Consider the following 22,156-nt stretch of genomic DNA (forward strand, 5'->3'; position numbering starts at 1 on the left):
AAGGTGATCAGGTCATCCCACATGGAACTCAGTTTTCATCCCCATTTTACAGATGAGGGAACTGAGGCATAGAGAATAATAATAATGTTGGTATTTGTTAAGCGCTTACTATGTGCAGAGCACTGTTCTAAGCGCTGGGTTAGATTTACAGGGTAATCAGGTTGTCCCACGTGAGGCTCACAGTCTTAATCCCCATTTTACAGTTGAGGTAACTGAGGCACAGAGAAGTTAAGTGACTTGCCCACAGTCACACAGCTGACAAGTGGCAGAGCCGGGATTCAAAACCATGACCTCTGACTCCCAAGCCCAGGCTCTTTCCACTGAGCCACGTTGCTTCTCATGCATATTGAGTTCCTAACAGATACTGTCGATGATCAAGACAGTTTCCTGATTCCTTTTCCTAGGCCTGCCTCTGCGCTGGACCAGGTCAGGCCACATAATAAGAGGTCCGGTGTATAATACAAAATTTGTCTCCCCAGAAACACAAAGCCTGGGTCCTCGGGAGCCTGCTAAGGCTTAAAAACTCAGCAGACTTAAAAATGCTCCCTTTCCCACAACAACCCCTCTCTCTGCTTGATAGAGAGACTGACTCCTTCCTCCCTCGCAAGCAGATATCGGGAAGGTCCCGTAGAAAGACCCCACGGGAGAAAAGAGGTGTTTTGGAGAAAGGTGTCCGTGTGTTTAGGATCCTTCTGGGGCACTGTTTCTCCGAGAGAAGGCCTTCCTCCATCCTGCTCTCCTCTTAGACAGAGGAGACGGGACGGGACAAATGTTTACGCCTGAGGTGAAGGCAAACCATAGCAACTGAGGACCTGGCATCAGTGTAGCATCTACCTCAGGGACTGGCTAATCGTCAGTTTCGAGGTGAATGGCCAATCACCTGGCTGGGAAAATGTATCCTTTGCCAGGCCCTGGGCTGAGCAGGTGGATTTGAGTAAGTCTGGGTGTGTCTGCCTCCCTGTCTGCCTCAATGTCTGACCTGCTGTTGTTGTTTTTATGGTATTTGTTAAGCACCTACTATGTGTCAGGCACTGTTGAGTCTTTGTGGTGGGGGTTGGGGGGAAGGAGGGGTGGAGAAGGTGTCTGAGAGAGTATGCGTTTCTGAGGGTGTGTATTTCAGTGTTTGTGGGTCTGAGCAGTGTGATGGTGTGAATGGGTGAGTCATCCCTGATTCAACGCGTCTGCCTCCTATGAGGATCCTTTTTTCTCGTCTCCCCTCTCCTTGGCCCATTTCTCCTGATCCCTTCTCCTGCCCTCCCTGAAGCCTGAGGAATCACTTTTGCCCATTTTCTGGAACTGTTTCACTGCTCAGCTGCCTGCTGTTTCTTCAAAGAAACATCCCATTTAATCATTTCAGAGGACTAGTCTGGCTTGGGAGTCATAAGGACCCGGTTCTAATCCCGCCTCTGCTACCGGTCTGCTGTGTGACCTTAGACAAGTCACTTCACTTCTCTGTGCCTCAATTGTCTCATCTATAAAATGAGAATTAAGACTGCGAGCAGCATGTGGGACATGGATTGGGTCCAATCTGATTATCTTGTATCTATCTCAGTGCTTAGAACAGTGCCTGGCACCTAGTAAGTGCTTAACAAATACCATAAAAAAAACAGAACCTCCTTCATCACTCTGCAAAGGCATGTAAAAATCCAAATTTTCTGAAAATCAGTGTGGCTTTCCTCTGGAGAAAAAGGGCAACACTCCATTCTTATAAAGGAGTGCCTAGTCTGGGCAGACCCTGTCCTAGGCACATGGCAGTATACAGTACTACAGTGTTCGGCACACAGTAAGCGCTCAATAAATACCACTGAAGGAACAGAGAAGCCCAGTCCCCGCCCTCGAGGAGCTTTCAGTCTGAATGGCTGAACAGGCCTAGTGGGGTGATCTCCAGCAAGGAAAACCCATATCTTCCCTCATTTTTAGATCATTAAAATCCTCCACGGCTTGGGAAAAAACACGATTATTGCTACAACACGTGAGTAAACCTTAAACTGGAAAATCAATTTTCACAGTGAAATGAAAAGCTTTATTTTATAGCCGATTCTAATTGATTTTTAGATTTCCACCTAGCCCGAACACGGCCCTAATTAAAATTCAGTTCTGTGATTGGAAGTCACGCCCAGTGTCCCCTTTTCATTATATGAGGGAGTGAAAGTGGGGCAGAACTTTTGAAAGGAGAGCAAACGGGATGGGGTTTGAAGCTTGGGATTTGGCAGGCAGACTTCCAAAACTCAGTGAGTCAGAAAGACCTGATTCGGAAGGGTCTCTTCAGCCAGGCTAAGAAGCCCTCCAGTCCTGTTAGAGATGTAGGCTAAAGGAAGCTGGGATTCCTACCGACAAGGCCTGGAGGAGAAAACAATGGCCTTGCTCCCACACCTGGAAAACCACGGAGGCAAGGGATCTCTAAGGCCGCTGTGGACCACAGGTACTCTTCACCTCGGAGAGTGTGGGGGCTCCCGAGGAGGTGGGGCTCCAAGGGGCCGACACTTTCAGGACATGGAAGCCTTCGTTCTGGCCCCTGAGGCTGGCGAAAGGTCTCCACCTTTCTACCCCCGGTGCTTGGCGGAGTTGGAGAGCACCCCGACCCGAGTTTCAGAGCTCGCCTGGGTCTTAGCGCTAGGGCCCAGTCGGAGCTCAGAAAGCCCTCGGACCTTGCTGGGACCCCGCGAGACACAGAGAGTCCCCATCTGGCTACCGGGGGCCCACAAGTGGGGAGAGGAACCCCAGCCTTGTCCCCATTTTTCCCTAGCACGCCGGGGGACCGGGAACCTCTGGTTCAAGCGGGGCTCCCCAGTCACCCCGACAGCTTTCGGTCAGGTGCCCTCGGCCCTCCGGGTGTCAGCTAAGCAGGGAGGGGACCCACCCCCTTGGCAGGTCCCCTTTCAGCTGAACCCGCCCCATCCAGCTCTGAGAAGCCCTGGGAGACCACCCCCACCTCCGGGGCTGGACGGCAAAGCTAACGGCTGCTGGGACACAAAGACCCCCGTGGCCTTTTGCCACTATCCCCCAGGCTGATGCCTAGGGACTGCCTTGCAGAGTCCTTGGCGGCCCCCAGCCCTGAAACCCCCCACGGGAAGGGTGGTGCTCACCCCCGAAGTCCCATCCCCCTCCTCCCACCCAGACAGATCCACCGGCAAAGCGAAGCAACACTTGAGACAGCTGCTAGAACAAGAAAGAGGCACCTTTCTTCCACTCCTTAAGAACGCTTCCAGTCAAAACTCCGACAGCCACCCCAGAGGAGCTTCCCCGGGCAGGCGAGTCACACCGTGCTGTCCCGAGGGGCCGGGTTCCTCGCCCTAGCCCAGCGGGGCCGGCGGCACATTTTGTGGATGTAATCGGAGATGGACTCGGGGAAGAGTAAGTGGAACGGATGCAAGTACTGGAAGAAGAAGAGCAGGAGGGTGAAGGAGAGCAGTTGGCATACCAGGAGCTGCACGGCGAGGTAGGGGCGGCAGATATTCTGCAGGACCACCGCCTTCTCGGGCCGGAACAGCCATGTGGCTATCAGGATGAAGTCCTCCACCAGCCGGATGCTGTAGTGCAACATCATGGAGCCCCACCCCGGCGTTGTCTTCATAAGCTCCGGCTGGTCCAGCCGCAGCTGCATGGCCGACCAGCTGAAGTAGTTGATGCCGGTGTGGATGACGGTGACGGTGACCAGCACCACCGTGGTGCCCACGCAGGTCAGGGTCCGCTCGATCACGGGCAGCTTGGCGCCGCTCATCCAGAAGCGCACCCAGGGTTCCAAGAGGATGACCAGGAAGATTAAGAAGATGAAGGGCAGCGCCAGGAGCTTCATGGAGATAGAGAAGACCACGAGGATGGCCAGGCGGGTGATGATCTCCAGGGTCCGCCAGATGATTATCCAGATGGATTGCAAAAACCCCAGTTGGACCTTGTACTCATCGTACTTGATCTGGAGGGTCAGGATGGTGGAGATGGTGGACCCGAAGGTGACCGAAACCAGGGAGAAGCCGATCAGTACCGCTGCAGAGTCGGGGCGGAGGCAAGCGGAGACGAAGGAGGTTAGAGGGAGAGCCCGCGGGACTCTGGGGCCCGAGAGATGATCGCTCGGCGGGGAGCGGGCCGGAGAACCGACCCCAAGAGCTACCGTTTCGTAAAAGCGCAGGACGGATGGCCTAGAGCGGTGCTCTGAGCTCAGGAAGTGCTCAATAAATACCGATGATCGATTGACTGATCGATCGACTATAGCTCCTCGCGGGGAGGGATCGTGTCTGCTGCCTCTAGTGCACTGTGCCCTCCCAAGAACTTCTGCCCACAGTAGGCACTCAATCAATAACAGTAATAATTGTGGTGTTTGTTAAGCACTTACTACGCGTTAGGCACTGTGTTAAGTGCTGGGGTAGATAAAAGGTTGGACGCAGTCCATGTCATTCATTCATTCATTCAATAGTATTTATTGAGCGCTTACTATGTGCAGAGCACTGTACTAAGCGCTTGGAATGAACAAGTCAGCAACAGATAGAGACAGTCCCTGCCGTTTGACGGGCTTACGGTCTAATCGGGGGAGACGGACAGACAAGAACAATGGCAATCCCATATGGGGCTTGTGTTCTTAATCCCCATTTTACAGATGAGGTAACTGAGGCCCAGAGGAGTGAAGTGACCCATCCAAGGTCACACAGCAGATGTGTGGCGGAGCCGGGATTAGAACCCAGGTCCTTCTGACTCCCAGGCCAATGTTCTGTGCCCTAAGCCATGCCGCGATACTGTTGATTGATGGCGAACCCCAGTGGCTGGTGATGATCTGCAGGTCTAGGTGTGCGGTCTACCCTCCATTCCCCTGCCCCAGGTTCCCGGGTGGGCTTGAAGACCCTCCCAGGTTCCCAGCAAAGGAGGGGAAGGCAAGGAATGGTGGCCCTAGCCCAGAGCACCGACACTGTGGTGTGGCCGGGAGGAGGGGGGAGAACGTGAGCCCACTCTCCACAGAACGAGAGCCCTTGGGCGGCGCTAAGAGCCCTTGACCGACACAACCTCCCCACCCCCACCTTCTATATTCAACTCCAAATTTTCCCGGTAGCAAAGCAAGACACAGCCTTGTCGAAACAACCACTAACCAATCAATCGTATTTACTGAGCGCTTACCGTATGCAGAGCACTCAACTAAACTGGCCTAGTGGAAGCAGCATGGTCTAGTGGATAGAGCACGGGCTTGAGGGCCAGAAGGACCTGGGTTCTAGTCCTGGCTCCACCATGGGTCTGCTGTGTGACCCTGGGAAATTCACTTCACTTCTCTGTGCCTCAGTTCCCTCAACTGTAAAGTAGGGATTAAGACCGTGAGCACCATGTGGGACAGGGACTGTGTCCGACCTGATTAGCTTGTCTCTTTACCCCAGCGCTTAATACGGTGCCTAACACGTAGTAAGCACTTAACAAATATCGTTTAAAAGAAAAAAAATTAGCTCATTTGTCCACCAGTATTTTTGCAAGCAGATCCTCACCGTCCTAGAATCCACCCAGTACCCTGTGCGGACGTCAAGAGGGTGACTGGCTCGGCGATCTTCCCGAAATCACAGAGAAGATCCAAACTGGGGTTCTGGTTTTAGTTTTCCCAAACTTGTGGCTTGCGCTTGGACTTTTGCCCTTTTTGGTCTCCTCATGAGGATGGGAGAACTGTCTTAAACCCAATAGGAAGCCAACCCCATCCTGCCCCTGAGCCTGGTTGCGGACCTGGGCCCACCCTGATTCAGCAGTTCTGTCAATGGCCTGATGTGTAAACTTGGGGCAAGTCACCTAACCTCTCTGGACCTGTTTCCTCATCTGAAAAATGGGGAAATGATAACGAGGATGAGTCCTGTGAGGGGCAAGGATTCTGCCTAATCGGCGCTTAATAAATATCACCGTATGTGACGCTATCGTTTGTAAGAGGAAACAAGCCTCTGCTCCTCTTGACTGCTGTTGCTGCCGGGTTTTCCTCCTAGGCCCCCGAGGGCCCCAGTCCGAGGATGGAGCAAGATAGGACGGAGCAAGATCAGCTGCCTGATGGAATGGTAGTCCCACAAAAACTCAAGAAGCCGAGTAGACTGGTGACCATCGGGTCACCGTCCAACATCCCGAGATCCCCTGGGATCCAGCCCGTTGAGCTCCTGAGTGTCGTCACGCCCCAGCCCCCGCCGCTGATTCAACTCACCTCTCGGAAAAGGCAATTCGTTGGATAAGAGGGTCACGTAGGACTGATAGGTCAGTTGGGGCACCGAGCCCAAGTAGGCCTGCATCACAGCCATACGTTTGAAGGCGTTGCGGTGATGGGACAGAATTCGGGTGGAGTGGCCAACCTCCCATTCTACCACCTCTTCTATGCCATCGTAGAATAATTTCTTGCGGATGATGCCGACGTAGGGGTCCTCCACCACCTTCTTCCCCAGATTAAGGTACATTATTATGGCCTCTAGGCATCTGCAAGAATAAAGTATTACTTGAGTTTAGCCGGTGCTGCCTTTTGGGGAGCTATTTGGGTGTGTGTTGGTGGGTCACTTCTCCTGCCTCTTTCCACCTCTTCTGACAAACCCATACTCTGTCCCTCCTCCAGTTAATTCCATTTTATCTGTCTTCACACACTGGACTCCAGCTCACTGTCTTTGCTCCTCCCAAACTGGACTCTTAGCCGGACCTCACTCTTGGCTCTCGAGCCTCATTCTGTTCCCCCGGCTTGGAATTATCTCCCTCCCCACCCCAGACAGACCATCACCAATCTCTTAATCAAATGTCCCCCGCAAATCCCACCTCCCCCAATTAATTTCCCAGCTCCAAAGCCGTATGAACCCATCATCCGACTGTAGCACTCAGAAACTTATTTGTGCCCATCCTCAGCGTTCTTGCCGATATATTGATTCAACTGCATATTTAGGCATTTATTTTGACTTCTTTAATTGTAAATATTTCCATGTTTGTCTCACAGACTAGGGTATAAGGTTCTTGTGGTCAGAGCTATATCACTTCTTTATTCTGTACTTCACGAGAGCCGAGTACAGCGCGTAGCACCAAATGGGAGCTCAATAAATAGCGATGCTACTATTTCCCTTTCTCCTCCCCTGCCCAACTCCTACGCTCCAGAATTGACTGTGCCTTCTGCAATTTACCTTCCATCAGATAATTCCCTCTTTTCCTTTCTCAATCAGTCTCCCGCAGGAGCCACTGAAACAGGGAGGTTTGAGCTAGGTTTCGATAAATATCCCTCAGTTCTGACTGAGAGAGTGTTTGAGACCCAAGGAGGGCTGTTTTCTTATTTTGAGCTGTTGAGGAATAGCCCTTCCCATTCGGAACAATGTAGTTTGAATGGAAAAGCACAGCGACTGCAAATCCTACTAAGCTCTTGTTGTTGTCTTACGCCGTTGAGTCGTGTCCAACCCAAAGCGACACCATAGACTCATCTCTCCCAGAGCGCCCCACTTCCATCTGCAATCGTTCTGGTAGCGTATCCCTAGAGTTTTCTTGGTAAAAATAAAGAAGTGGTTTACCATTGCCTCCTTCAGCGCAGTAAATGAGTCTCTGCCCTCGACTCTCTCCCGTGCCGCTGCTGCCCAGCACAAGGGAGTTTTGACTCGTGCCAGATGGCCTGCCACTCGCTAGCCACTGCCCAAACTAGGAATGGAATGGACAGGCCTCTGCTTGACTCTCCCTCCTGTAATCAGGACTGGTAGAGGACTGGAAACTCTGCCGGTGTGACCCTAAGCCCTTACTAAAGCCTGATTCTTCCATTATGCCTGACTAGGCCCTCCCCGATTCTAATCATCTCATCCCCCTACTAGCCCTCTGAAATTACGACTGATAGACACAGCAGAAACAATGGTATTACTGAGCACTTACTATGTGCAGAGCACTGTACTCAGTGCTTGGGAGAAGACAGTAAAGTAGGGAGTCACGATCCCGCCCTCAAGGAGCTTACAATGGAAGCAATAGTATAGCTCTTTGAGGGTTGAAATCGCACCCACTAACTCCATTATACTCTCCCAAGGGTCCAGTACAGTGTTCTGCAGAGTAAGCACTCAATCCGTACCGCCGACTGATCTTAGCTTCCCTGTCTCAATGTATCCTCTCGGTCAGGCTACTTGCATCCTTGTGCGTTGGCATTCGTTCCGTCTCCCCACTAGGGTAACCTCTGATGTCACCTAATTTGGTGCCACCTCTGCAGCGAGCACTCCATTCTGACCACGGGTTGCCAGGCTGGCTGACAAATTCTGGTCAGCCTTGTCGCCTGGATTTGGACGGCCAGAGATCCCAGGTCTCGTCAGATGCCTGACAGGATCAAAACCTCGGGTGAGGCTGTTTTCACTTCAGTGGGGGAATTCTCCCAAAGATCTCTTGGCTAAACAGCCCCCAAACCACCAAAGCTCTGGCCAGACTCTGCAAGGAGTCCACCAAAGCTTGCTTCTGGGAGGCTTGTTTCCCGAGCTGGCTGCTCTGAAGTCCTCCGGATTGAACTCCGACTTTACGAAGGCCGCGAAGTCACTGTCCGTCCAGGAAATCCATGCTTGGGACAAGCAAGACTGAGGAGAAAGCAGTCCTTGTCACCCCTCAGTAACGATGGGGTAGACTTGAGGGAGAAACATCTAAAAGCAGCGTGGCTCAGTGGAAAGAGCATGGGCTTTGGAGTCAGAGGTCATGAGTTCAAATCCCAGCTCTGCCACTTGTCAGCTATGTGACTGTGGGCAAGTCACTTAACTTCTCTGTGCCTCAGTTCCCTCATCTGTAAAATGGGGATGAAGACTGTGAGCCCCACGTGGGACAACCTGATTCCCCTGTGTCTACCCCAGCGCTTAGAACAGTGCTCTGCACATAGTAAGTGCTTAACAAATACCAACATTATTATTATTATTATTTAAAGAGCACCTTGACACTTCCTCCCCGATCTTCACCCTCCCCTATCTGGTTGAGCTCCTAGGACTTACATTAATTAATCAATCCATCAGTGATATTGACTGGGCACTTACTATGTGCAGAGCACCGTACTAAGCTCTTAGGAGAGTACAACAAAAAAGAGTTTTTTTCTTTTCTTTTGTTGTTAAGTGCTTACTATGTGCCAAGCACTGTAAGTCATACACAGTCCATGTCCCACAAGGGGCTCACAGTCACAAGCCCCATTTTACAGATGAGGTAACCGAGTCAAAGAAAAGCCAAGTGACTTGCCCAAGGTCACGCAGCGGACAAGTGGCAGAACTGGGATTAGAACCCAGGTCCTCTGACTCCCAAGCCCGGGCTCTTTGCACTAGGTTATGCTGCTTCTCCCTGCCCACAAAGAGCATACAGTCTAAAGAGAGAGGTAGGACTCATCTGGATTAGAAATGAGAAGAGGGCAAGAGGAGTAAGGAGAAAGATGTGGAGAGGGGGAGAGAGAAAGGAGAGCGTACTCAGACCCAGGCCTTTTACTCCCTTGGTTTACTTTCCTAAAGTAGACACCCTGTAACCGTAGAAAGGGCACAGACCCGGCAGGGGATCCGAGTTCTAATGCCAGCTCTGCCACTTGCCTGCCAGGTGACCTTTGGACAAGTCACACTTTGTGCCACACTGTTTCCTCATCTCTATGGCATAGTGGATAGAGCATGGGACTGGGAGTCGGAAAGTCATGGGTTCCAATCCTGACACAGCCACGTTTTTGCTGTGTGACCTTGGGCAAGTCACTTCACTTTTCTGGGCCTCAGTTACCTCACCTGTAAAATGGGGATTGAGACTGTGAGCCCCACGTGGGACAGGGACTTTGTCCGACATGATCTGCTTGTATCCACCTCAGTCCTTAATACAGTGCCTGGTGCCCACGGTAAACGCTTAACAAACAGCACAATAATAATCTGTAGAAAGGGAATTCAATACCTGTTGCCTCTCTCCCTTAGATTGGGAGCCCAACGTGGAACAGGCATTGGGTCCCACGTGAATAGCTTGCATCTAATCCAGTGCCTGGCATAGTGCTTGGCACATTGTAAGTACTTAACCAAGACCACAGTTACTATTATTAGCCCTCTCTCAGAGCCCAGTGACCTCTCTCAGGCCGCTGGCTGGATATTTGGGAATTGGAGCAGATGGAGGGGAGTTTCACACTATAAATAGGGCTTCTGGGTCCCTGGGACAAAATCAAGGAGTCGGAAAAAAATCAAGGGCGGAGGGAGCGGGGAGGACAAAGAGAATGGAGAAACGGGAAGCAAATTACAGTCTTTTCCCCATAAGCGTGGAGCGGCACGATTCCTCAGGACAAAGTCAGGAAAAGAGACCGGGCATGAATTAGGTTGATGAGGCAAAGTTTTGGGAGAAACAAGGAAAAGCTTTTCCTGCTGGGATCCCAGCAGCTCCCTGACCTGAGGCAGCAGGATCAGAAGGCCAGGGCAGACGGAGAAGCAGCATGACATAGTGGAAAGAGCACAGGCTGGGGAGTCAGAAGGACCTGGGTTCTAATCCCCACTCCGCCAGGTGGGGAGTCACTTCACTTCTCTATGCCTTACCTCATCTGTAAAATAGGGATTAAGACTGTGAATCCCATGTGGGACATGGATTGGGTCCAACCTGATTTGGCTGTAGCCACCGCAACTCTTAATACAGTGCCTGGCATATAATAAACGCTTAACAAAATCATAAAAAAAGGGCCAGAAGACTGGAGGGCAGGAGAATCTGTGAGGGGAACAGAGTCTCCCCTGGGATCGAAGAGGAGACTAATAATAATAACTGTGGTATTTATTAAGTGCCTACTGTGTTCCAGGCACTGGACTAAGCACTGGGGTGGGTACAAAGAAATCAGGTTGGAAACAGTTCCTGTCCCTCATAGGGCTCACAGTCTAATTCCCCATTTTACAAATGAGATAACTGAGACACAGAGAAGTGAAGTGACTTGCCCAAGGACACACAGCAGATGAGTGGCAGAGTCAGGATTAGAACCCATGACTTCAGATATCACAGATATCTTGTAGGAAAAAGGATCCTATCCTGATGACTCAAGACAACTCTTTCCAGGAATGTTGTGATAATTGGGCCAATTTTCAGGAAGGTGACCCTCCGTGGCATTTTTGGGGGGTTTTTATGGTACTTGATTAGCGCTGCTATGTTCCAGACACTGTACTGAGCACTGCGGTGTATACAAACCAATCAGGTTGGACACAATCCATGTCCCACCCAGAACTCACAGTCTTAATTCCCATTTTACAGATGAGGTAACTGAGGCAGAGTGAAGTTAAGTGAATTGCCTAAGATCACAGAGCAGGTAAGTGGCAGAGCCAGGATTAGAATCCAGATCCTTCTGATTCCCAGGCCCATGCTCTATCTACTAGGCTACACTGCTTCTCTATGATGCCAGACTTAGTTCCCCCATAGCTTTTGCACATAAGCTCCCCACCTTGAGGTCAGGGATTGCGTCTACTTACTCTATCACATTTTTCTAAGTGCTTAGTACAGGTGCTGAACACACAGTAAGTGTTCAGTAAATACCACTGATTGACTGAATGAAAAAATAATTAGCAGTTAGCAGAGAAATGTCCCATTCCAAAGACCTTAGCTTATTTAAACCATGATTAGCATATGAGAGATCCTCTTTTATGATCTCAGCAAATTTTAAGGCATGAGATTGTGACACCTCCCCTCCGCCCTCCACGGCCCCACCCCGGCAGTGTCTTGTTTGGGGGAAAAAAATTCCTCAGCATTAAAAGAAAGATCTCTAAGGGGAGAGCATGGGTCTCTTCTCCTTTGACTGAAGCAGAACTGGCTCACCTGGCCTGTCTTCTAGCCCCTACTGTGGATCTGCACGACTGATTCGTTTAAGCTGGGGTACGGTGGCGGCCATAGTTGAATGATCATCCCATTATCCTAAAGTTTGATATTGTTTTTACTCTCACTAAAACATCTGTGATATTCTTCACTTATTTTTATGCTTACTTTATGCTTATATGAATTATGCATTGTAAATTGTTTATTTATATTACCATCTGTCTCCCCCTCTAGACAATAAGCTTGTCATGGGCAGAGAACACGTCTACCAACATGTCTACCGGAGAAGCAGCGTGGCTCAGTGGAAAGAGCACGGGCTTGGGGGTCGGAGGTCATGAGTTCTAATCCCAGATCTGCCACTTGTCAGCTGCGTGACTTTGGGCAAGTCGCTTAACTTCTCTGTGCCTCAGTTACCTCATCTGTAAAATGGGGATGAAGGCCGTGAGCCCCACGTGGGACAACCTGATTACCTTGTATCTATCCCAGTGCTTAGAAGAGTGCTTGGCACATAGTAAGCGCTTAACAAATACCATCATTATCATTATTAGCTCCACTGTACTGTGCTCTGCACAGAGTAAGCAAATGCTCAATAAATACGATTGAATGAATGAATACTCCCAAGCATGCTCTGCAGAGAAAGCACTCAGTAAATACCATTGATTGATCGACTTAATATTGTCCTTGCCTATATCACACCTCCTTATGATGATGAAAATTTCCATAATAATCATTCTCGTACACACAGTCTCCTGGGAATATTTTGGAGAATTGTTTTCCTTCACTTTGTGTTTTGCAGTGGGAAACAGGGCGCTCCCCTACTCTGCAGGAAGAAGTGGGCTACGGACCCTCCCAGAGAATTTTAGGTGTGATAGTTGTAAGTTTTAATTGGGGTTTTCGAAAGGGCAATCCTAGGCCTGGGACTGAGGTCTGAGCCACATCCTGAAATTCAACCTGACACCTACATTGGGATTGCCCCTGGGTGTCTGGGAAGGTTTGGGTTTACAGTTGGTGCCTACCAACTCTGCTGTAGTGAATTCTCCCAAGCATTTAGTATAGCGCTCTAGACAGGGTAAGCGTTCAATAAATACCACGGATGGACTGTCGAATGGATTTGGGGCTCACAGAGGCAGTAAGGAAAGATGAGAGTAGGGTCGGCCCCCGTGGATCGTGCAGGCTGAGGAAATGGATGTGGAAAAATCTCCGTCCTTGGGAGTTTAGAGGAGTGACGGAGGTTGGGAACGGAGGAGAGAGAAGAGGTGACAAGAGGACTCGGTTACTATGATTGGCTTCCTCTAGGGTCCACTGTTAGCCCTGGCCAGTTTTGCGGTTTAGGTTGGGCTTGAGACGTCCCACGTTAATAGTCTGCAAGGTACCACTGGGGACAATTTGAAGGCTCAGCGGGAACGGTGGATCTCCCAGCTCCTCGCTACATTCTCCGGGAGGGTCGTTTTCATTCAATCGTATTTACTGAGCACTTACTGTGTGCGGAGCGCTGTACTAAGCACTGGTTTCTTCCGGGGATGCTCCGTCCATCCTTCATCAGGGTGTGGTTTTTTTATGGTATTTGTTAAATGCCCCGTTCTGAACACCCAGATCGGACACAGTGCTTAAGAAACAGAGTTGGATGGTGCAACCCCTACCACAGGGAGCTTACAGTCTACAGGGGGAGACAGACATTAAAATAGACTACAGAGAGTTTATCCCTGTGGTTGGCAAAAGCTGGACCTTTTTCTTCCTGCGGGGAAATTCTCCCAGAGGATGGGCTATTCCACTACCAGGGAGAGTTGCCTTATTGAACTGGAGATATCTGAGCCCCCAGAGATGCGTCTCTGGATGGTGAAGGGGTTGAGAGGGAGAGAGGGGGCAAAAGAGAGGGATCTGAAGAGGTTCCTTCCAGTTCTGTTCGGAGGGAATGGGGAACTCTGAAGGAGCTACTCACCTGAAAATCGGTCCCAAGAGTAGAAGGTGTGTGAACACCATGAGGGGTTTATCTTTGGCCAAATCCCGGTGGATGAAAACGAGGGTAAACTGATCCATGATCGATGACAGTAAGAAGAAGAGAAAGGTGAATGTCATCCAGAATATATCCTTGTTCTTCCGGTAGATATTTGCCATATAAATGGCACTGGAGGCTTCCCCACAGTAGAGAAAGGTGGTGAAGATGATGCCCACTGGAAAGGTGAAATGGGTCTTGGACCCCAATTTTACTACTGTCTTTTCTAAGGATCTTAAGCGTTCTTCAACCAAGATTTCTGTCAATTCCTCCGTCTTCGGGATGGTGAGCACACAGGCAGGACCTCGACACTTCTTCGACTCTTGGGGGCCGGCGGAGACCACCTGGTCCAGTTCAGTTCTGCAATGATAAGACCCATGGCATCCCACCACGGTTTCAATCGATGATATTTATTCAGTGCTTACTATGTGCAGTGCACTGGACTAAGCGCTTGAGAGAGTACACCTCGACAGAGTTAACAGATACATTTCCTGCACACAGCGAGCTTAAGGGTTTTTCCTTAGGGTCTCCGAGATGGCTGTTGTCAAAATCACCTTGGCAGGAAAAATCCCCAGATTCCTTTACGTCCTGGGAGGAGGCCTGGTTTATGGTCTTTTTGGCTATAAAATGACCGCCAAAGTGCAAACCCATCCTTGGGGCAGTGTGGTCAAGTGAAGGAGCCCAAGGCTGGGACTCAGGAGACCTGGGTCCCAGACCTGGCTCCGCTGCTCCCCGGGTCTGTGATTTGATATTGTCTGTGCCTCAGTATCCCCATCTGTAAAATGGAGCTAAGATATCTGCCCTCCTTCGTAAACTCTGAACCTCATGACGGACAGGAAAGGTATCTGATCTGGTTATCCTGTATCTATCCTGGCAGGAATTGTCTCTCTTTATTGCCCAATTGTACTTTCCAAGCACTTATATACAGTGCTCTGCACACAGTAAGCGCTCTCTAAATACGATCTAATGAATGAACTTAGCACAGTGCTTGACACAAAATAAGCATTGTCAAATGATAGCATCATTATTATATCCAATACCTCCCCGAGCCCAGTTCCGGAACAGCTGCGTCTCTGAAGTCAGAAAAGTGAGCAGAGCACACTTGGTTGGAGAACGGGAAGGAGGCGGTGGTGGGAGGGAAGTTTCCCTGCCCCACACTCTTTGGCCAGAGATGGGCTGAGGGCCAAGCGTTCAGTATGGTGCTCTGCGCACAGTAAGCGCTCAGTAAATACCACCTATTGATCGACTCCCTTGTCGGGATGGCTCCCCTAGCTAGCCAGAGGCGGTCCCTGAGAGCCTTGGCGGAGGAAGGGTCGACCCTGGGGGCAGATGGCTGGCTGGACGGATGGTCGTTGCAAGCGGCCCAGCCCCTCTTCGTCCCATGGATGCTAAAATTGGTAGAGCCCTCCACCTTCCCCTCTCCCTCCCGTGGAAGCTACAGCGTGGCTCAGTGGAAAGAGCCCGGGCTTGAGAGTCAGAGGTCATGGGTTCTAATCCCTGCTCCGCAGCTTGCCAGCTGTGTGACTTTGGGCAAGTCACAATTTCTCTGTGCCTCAGTTACCTCATCTGTAAAAAGGGGATTAAAACTGTGAGCTCACATAGGACAATCTGATCACCTTGTATCCATGCCAGTGCTTAGAACAGTGCTTTGCACATAGTAAGCGCTTAACAAATGCCACCATTTTTAAAATTTTATTTTTCAAGTGGCACAGCCCCTCTCCTTCCCAAAGTAAATTGACTCCCGGGCGGGGGGGGAATGGAGTCCCGGGGCAGGAGTAGAGGGGTCCCGCAGCAGGGGCAGAGGAATGGGCAGGGATAGATCCAAGCTAATCAGGTTGGACACAGTTCCTGTCCCACATGAGGCTCACAGTTTCAATTCCCATTTTACAGATGAAGTCAGTGAGGCCCAGGGAAGAGAAGTGACTTGCCTAAGGTCACACACCAGACAAGAGGCAGAGTCCGGATTAGAACCCAGGTCCCCCTGACTCCAAGGCTCGGGCTCTATCCACTAGGCCAAGCTGCTGGGAACCTCTGTTGAGGCGGGGCAGGGGAGGGAGGGGAATGGTGGTGAAGCATCTTAGAATCAATCAATCAATCAGGGCGGGGGGCCTGGCACTCACAGAGCAGTGCAGCGTTTGCCGATGGCAGGGTCTGGGCCCTTGGACTGACCGGGGCCATCCGCAGCTGCAGCAGCCTCCGGGCCTTCGGGAGCATCGGCGAAGTCGGAAGCGTCGGCAAAGATGGGGGCATCCAGACCGCTGGCAAAGTCGGGAGCGTCGGAAAATTCGGGAGCATCCCAAGCGTCGGCAAAGTCGGGAGAATCCGGAGCATCGGAAACGTCGGCAAAGTCGGGACCATCGCGAGAGTCGGCAAAGTCGGGAGAAGCCGGAGCATCTGGAGCGTCGGCAAAGTCGGGAACATCCCGAGAGTCGGCAGAGTCGGGAGAATCCGGAGCATCGGGAACGTCGGCAAAGTCGGGAGCATCCCGAGAGTCGGTAAAGTTGGGAGAATCCGGAGCAACGGCAGCGTCGGCAAAGTCGGGAGAATCCGGAGCATCTGGAGCGTCGGCAGAGTCGGGAGCATCCCGATAGTCGGCAGAGTTGGGAGAATCCGGAGCAACGGCAGCGTCGGCAGTATCGGGAGCGTCGGCGGCATCCGGAGAGCCAGGAGAGTCGGCGGCTTCTGGAGAGTCGGGAGAGTCGGCAGCATCGGCAGCATCCGGGGCGTCGGCCTTGGTGGATGTCAGGAAATCGAGACTGGCGATCTGACCCATGGTCATTTAACGCTGATGGTCAGTCACTCCTTTAACTTTTCCACACGCACACTGGGGAAAGCAGTGATACTACGGGGTCGGGGAGAGAGGGCCGGGACGGGGACGGGGGGAGAGGAGAGGTGGAAGATTAGTTAAGGCACTTTTAAGTCCCTGGCAGAAGGCCATGGCAGGAAGACCAAAAACTTTTTTATAGGGGGGCAGGCGGGAAGGAAGAGGAGCAAGGAGGAGGTTGTTGACGAAGTTGGGTGGGTTTCAAGAGAGCTATGCGGGCCAGCTAGCTTGTTGTCACGCGGCTCTCCCCACGGTGAGGCTGGATACTCTCCTCCTCACCCGGTTGGCATAGCTCTGTAGGAGGGAGGAAAGAAGACAACATCTGCTATCCACTGGGCTAACACAGCTGAGCTGGCTGGGCGCCAGGAGCCAGCAAGGAAGAAGGTCTGGCAGCTTGGTGCAGGTTGCCGCCCCCTCCCAGTGAGCCATGGACCTGGGCGGACTGCGGCCTCGGGGGTGATGAGGGACCCCGGGAAGCCGGAGGAAAGGTCCCACCGCCTTGTTCCTCTGAGAGCGAGAGAGTGAAAGCTTGAGAGAGAAAGGACCCACCCGCTGGGCAAGGCGTCCTGGCCAAACCACTCCAACCTGCAGAACAAGTTCCTTCAGCGAGCAGAAAGGGAACAGGCATTAACAAAAGACTTTCAAAGGCCCCAGTCAGAGCCTGGCACAGAGTAGGCATGTGAAAATATTAGTCCATTGGTTCTGATATTGATATTGCCAGGTTCTGTCTTGGAAATTCTGCAGGTGAGCAAAGGATGGACAAGGTGTGCCATTCCCTCCCCCTGCCCCCTCAAACACCCACACCTTCTGCCCCCAGCCTTCCCTCACCTCACTCCTGATTCAGAGAACCGGCCCGGGGATTCTCCTCCGGTCCACAGAAGTCACCGTTGCCCTTGCTCCGATGGCCCGAGGGGAGGCCGGAATGGTCCTAGGACCCGATCTGCCCCTCCGGGTCGAGCCGGGGTGTGCTTGGGCAGAAATGAGCCCACCAGAGCGGTTCCCAAACCTCAAAACTTCCCTGGGTGTTTTGGGCTGAGGTGAGTCTGGCGGGGTCAGGGATTGTTAGCTACCAACTCTGTAGCACTGTCCCGAGCTCTTAGTACAGACTTACTACACAGTAAGCACTCAGTATGGGCCATTGATTTCCTGGACCTCCTCTGGCCTGGAGCGGCATCCTGACCCCATCAGGTCCAAACTTCCTTAGGGCTGGGATGGAGCCAGAACAACTTCCTGTAGGGGTGGGAGAGGCAGGGCAGGGGAGACGTCCTATTTAAATTCATCTCCTCCAGGGATACAGGGCTGTATGAAGCTGGGCTTCTCTCTCCCCTGCTCAGGGAGGGGTGCTACACTCCCTCCACCACAGTGGCCTGGGAGGGAAATATTGCACTCTCCTAAGCACTTAGTATAGCGCTCTGCAAATAATAAGTGCTCAATAAATACAATTGATTGATTGATTGATTCTAAGGTGCTTCACCACCAGTCCCCTCCCTCCCCCGCCCCCACCTCAACAAAGGTTCCCAGCAGCCTGGCCTAATGGATAGAGCCCGGGTCTGGAAGTCTGGGGGACCTGGATTCTAACCCTGGCTCTGCCACTTACCTGCTGTGTAACCTTAGGCAAGTCACTTCACTTCTCTGGGCCTCAGTGACCTCATCTGTAAAATGGGGATTGAGACTGCAAGCCCCATATGGGACATGGACTGTGTCCGACCTGATTAGCTTTTCTCTATCCCAGAGCTTGGTACAGTGCCTGGCACGTAATTAAGCACTTAAAAAATACCATTAAAAAAAAAAATCCTCAGGTGCTGAGGGCTTAGGCTCAGCCCTACTTGACAATCAGTTTTTCTTCCTTCCTCAGGCCAGGGCTGCTAGACACAAGTGAGGAAGTCGAGGAAAACTCAACACCCCTGGTCTATCTGCAGACTCCCGGTCCTCAGGGCAGCCTGGTCTCCGGGCCAGCCCTCAGACAGCACCCCCCCCCAAGACCGGCTGACTGCCCGTCTCCTTTTAGACCTGCTTTTGGCTTAACGGTTTAAGTGATATACCCGCGGGGATGGATTTCCCCAATCTGGATTCCTCCCAGGGCTGGTCTTTGAAATCATTCATCACACAGCGGTCTGCACCCACCACCAGCCATAGTTCTTGGAGTGATCAGTAGCTGGCCTGAGCTGGCCTGGCTTCCTTTCCACTGCTCATGTTTTGTTGTTTTGCGGTGAATAATGGGCATCGTACAGCCAGAATGCGGCTCCACACGGGCTGCCCCTACCACCACCCTTTGGCGACCTCCTAGCAGACTCAGATGACCCCAATTCCCAGATTCCCCCTGCTCCTTCAGCAGCTCCACCCCGTGACCTGGCAGGCCGGGAACTGACCCACCCAACTGGAAGGCTCTGGGAAGTTCACCCCGGCACAGCACCTTGTGTCTCCCATCCCACATCAAGGGCCCCTAAATGAGCATCGACTGCGTTTATGGGTCTCACTGGACGCTGAGCAAGCGCTTTGACCAGAAGTTCGATTCTGAACAGACGGCAGAGGCTGACGTGAGATTGGAAGTGGTGAGATGGGCAAGGCAGCCATTTAGACTCGTGTCCAGCTCTGGGTCATCCCTTCTACTGGCAGAAAACCAACTGTGAGGAGTGGCTGGATCCCAACTGGAGAAGTAGTCAGCTGGGAATAGGAGTGAACGATTCCCCTTCCAGTTCCTGGGGGACAGTTTCACTGTTGTGACGGACTCCTTCTTGAGGGAAACCTTCAGAAACTCTGCAGAAATCTCCGTGACACTAAACAGAGAACTGATCCACATTTTGTGAGCAATGAAGAAAACGGTCCACTTCTCTCTCCTACCCTATTCCTCCAGTCCTAATCCACCAGCCTTAGCTCCACCAGTCAGAGGACCTGGATTCTAATCCCAGCTCTGCCACTTGTCTGCTGGGTGACCTAGGGCAAGTCATTTCACTTCTCTCTGCCTCAGTGACCTCATCAATAAAATGGGGATTAAATACTTGTTCTCTCCCCACTCCCAGTTGGCTGGAAGCCCCATCGCAGATTGAGTCTGATCTGATTGAAATGTATCTATCCCAGGATATGGAACTGAGTAAATGTGTAACCAATATTATTATTATAATTATCATTATCATTATTATTGTAAGGCAGCAAAAGGAAATTGAGACAATCCTTCCCAATCATCCTTGGCTTTAGCTTTTCCTAAGGACTCGTCCTAGGTCCTCACTACTACCCTCTTGGGATTGGTTCTCGGTGACCCTCTCCAGGAAAGAGGCAGCAGAGTTGGTTTGAGATGCCATTCTTCAATAATATGAAGAATATTTAAACTCAGCGTTCCATGGGAAGCGGCCTAGCCCAGCCTTCCCAGGAGAGTCTCTGCTCAGAAGCAGCACCAGGAGACCCAAGAAAACACACAGATCATTCTACCAGTAATCAACATTCAATCATTCTAATGGCGATCAAACCCCAGGCCCAATCTGCTGCATTCGGTCTATTCCAAATCTACATCCAACCGGGGGCTCCTTGACAAATCAGAGCCAATGACAATAACCCTAACCCCAGCCAGAATGAGTCACCTTGTGAGAGTATTCTTCGTTTCCCATCCTGGATCAAATTTACTTAAACCAGTTCATCTCTGTCTAGTTTATTATCTGCTCAGCTGGAGCCAGCAAAAGGAATTCCATGTGGTACCGATAAGGTTATTGAGCCAAATGAGGATAAATGTTCTGAAAAGACCCCTGCAGATATCAGAGAAGCAGTGAGCAGCACCATGGCCTAGTGGAAAGAACACGGGCCTGGGTATCAGGAGACTTGGGTTCTAATCCTAGATCTGCCACTTACTCGCCGTGTGACCTTGGGCAAGGCACGTCACTTCTCTGGGCCTCAGTTTCCTCGTCTGTGAAATGGTGTTTCAATACCTGTTCTCCCTCCGTCTTAGAGAGTGAGCCCCATGTAGGCCAGCGACCATAACTGACCTGATAAACTTGTATCCACCCCAGCGCTCGGTACAGTGTTCGGAACAACCCACAGTTATTTAATAGGGAAATAAAAGGTAGAATGAGAAGATGTCAGAAGATGTCAGGTTCAGAGCTAAGACCAAGAGAGGTCTGGGAGGGACGGAGATCCTCTCTGTTTAATTTGATCATTAAACTCCAAAGGCTTGCGGAGTTAGTGAGAAAAGCTATCTATTGAGATTTCCTAGCCAGTCAACTGCAGATGGCAGTGGTTTCAAAGCTGTCCGGCTGGCAGGTTTCCTAACTGAAAATCCTGGGCTCCTGTCCCTGTTGAGTGGGTGTTGGAATTAAGTCAAAGGACAATCCAGTTTGGCCAGATCTTCCGTGGACCAAAGATGGTATTTTAGATACCGGGGGCTGGGATTATTAAGAGCTCTGACTCCAGGAAAATAGAATAAAGTGGCTAGAAACCCAGTCACCTTTGGTCGGTAGATCAATCGATGGAATGTACTGAGTGTTTTCTCTGTGCAAAGCACTGCATCAAGTGCTAAGGAGAGAACAAAAGCATTAGCAGATAGGATTCTCGCCCACTTGCCGGAACTCACTAGCCGGATACTATAGCATATTACAGATCGGTGGAAGTAATAAGAGATAAAGATATGTACCTAAGTGATGGAGGGAGTACCCAAGGGCTTAGGTGGCATGGAAGAGCTGAAGGGGCAGTAGGGAGGGCAGAGGATGGGGAAAGGAGAAATGAACCCGGGTGGGATTCTTGTGGTGCCAAAATGGAGAAGGGGCTAGAAAGCAGGCTTGGGTCAGAGGGGTGGGAGAGAGAGAGGGAAAAAGCCAAGAGGAGCAGAAGGAAAAGGCAAAAGTGGAGGGGAGGGGGGCGTAGCAAGCAAGAGACAGTACTCACCAGCTTCCCCGCTCTGGCCCGGTGGCCCCAGCAGACATGACCGGGCCCAGGACCAGGACTGCGGCCACAACTTTATCCAGGTTGTGGTGGCAGAAACACTGGGCCAGGGGCAGTGATCTATCCGGGGTCATGTGGCCACTGAAAGCTCAGGCTTGGGTTGTGGCCTTCTTGCCCCGTCTCCTCCCCCAGATTCCTCCTCCTCCCCTTCGTGGGCGGGAGGGAGTCGCGGGCTGATGAGGGCCCACGCCTCCATCCCTCGGTGGCTCTTCCCATTGGCTGAGAACCAGATGCATCTCAGCCAACCGGTTATTTTCTGGACACCAACGGGCCCTAGAGAATCCAAGTCATAAAGGGTGGGGCCAGACCAGAAATTTGGGGTTCATCCACCTAAACCTGGTCACCTCAAATCCCAGAGACTTTGGAGAGAACAGCACGGTCGGCTTACCAGCCCCAGCCCCCAGCGCCATGTCCTCTATTTCGGCCCCACGGCGGCCATCACCGATGGAGGGACGGGCAGTTATGGAAAGCCAAACAGAATGCCACCCCCGGAAAATGGAACCTCCGGAATCCAATCCCCAACGGTCGGAGGAGAGGTTCCACCTCGGGGCCTCCCGCTCTCGGATATAAATGGGTTACAGATCGGTGGTCGATTCTCAGATCTCCCTCCCTCTTAGGCTGCGAGTCCCGAAGGGGGTCAGGGACCATGTCCCATCTGACCATCCTGTTTCTAACCCAGTGCTTCGCACAGACTAACCGCCTAATACATACTA

At 51.5% G+C, this 22,156-nt stretch overlaps 1 protein-coding gene across 1 annotated transcript; it reads right to left on the reverse strand.

Moving 5' to 3' along the window:
- Positions 1-2,000: 2,000 nt before the first annotated feature.
- On the reverse strand, positions 2,001-21,670 carry XKRX (XK related X-linked). The gene is made up of 5 exons (XM_007671539.3): positions 21,387-21,670; positions 15,814-16,535; positions 13,640-14,053; positions 6,149-6,414; positions 2,001-3,984 (listed from the first exon to the last, which is right to left on the reverse strand). The coding sequence occupies exons 2-5, from the start codon at positions 16,470-16,472 to the stop codon at positions 3,257-3,259; spliced, it is 2,067 nt and encodes a 688-aa protein (XP_007669729.1). The 5' UTR covers positions 16,473-16,535; positions 21,387-21,670; the 3' UTR covers positions 2,001-3,256.
- Positions 21,671-22,156: the final 486 nt, after the last annotated feature.

Source organism: Ornithorhynchus anatinus, chromosome 6, assembly GCF_004115215.2.
Source record: "Ornithorhynchus anatinus isolate Pmale09 chromosome 6, mOrnAna1.pri.v4, whole genome shotgun sequence".
Taxonomy (NCBI): Eukaryota; Metazoa; Chordata; class Mammalia; order Monotremata; family Ornithorhynchidae; genus Ornithorhynchus; species Ornithorhynchus anatinus.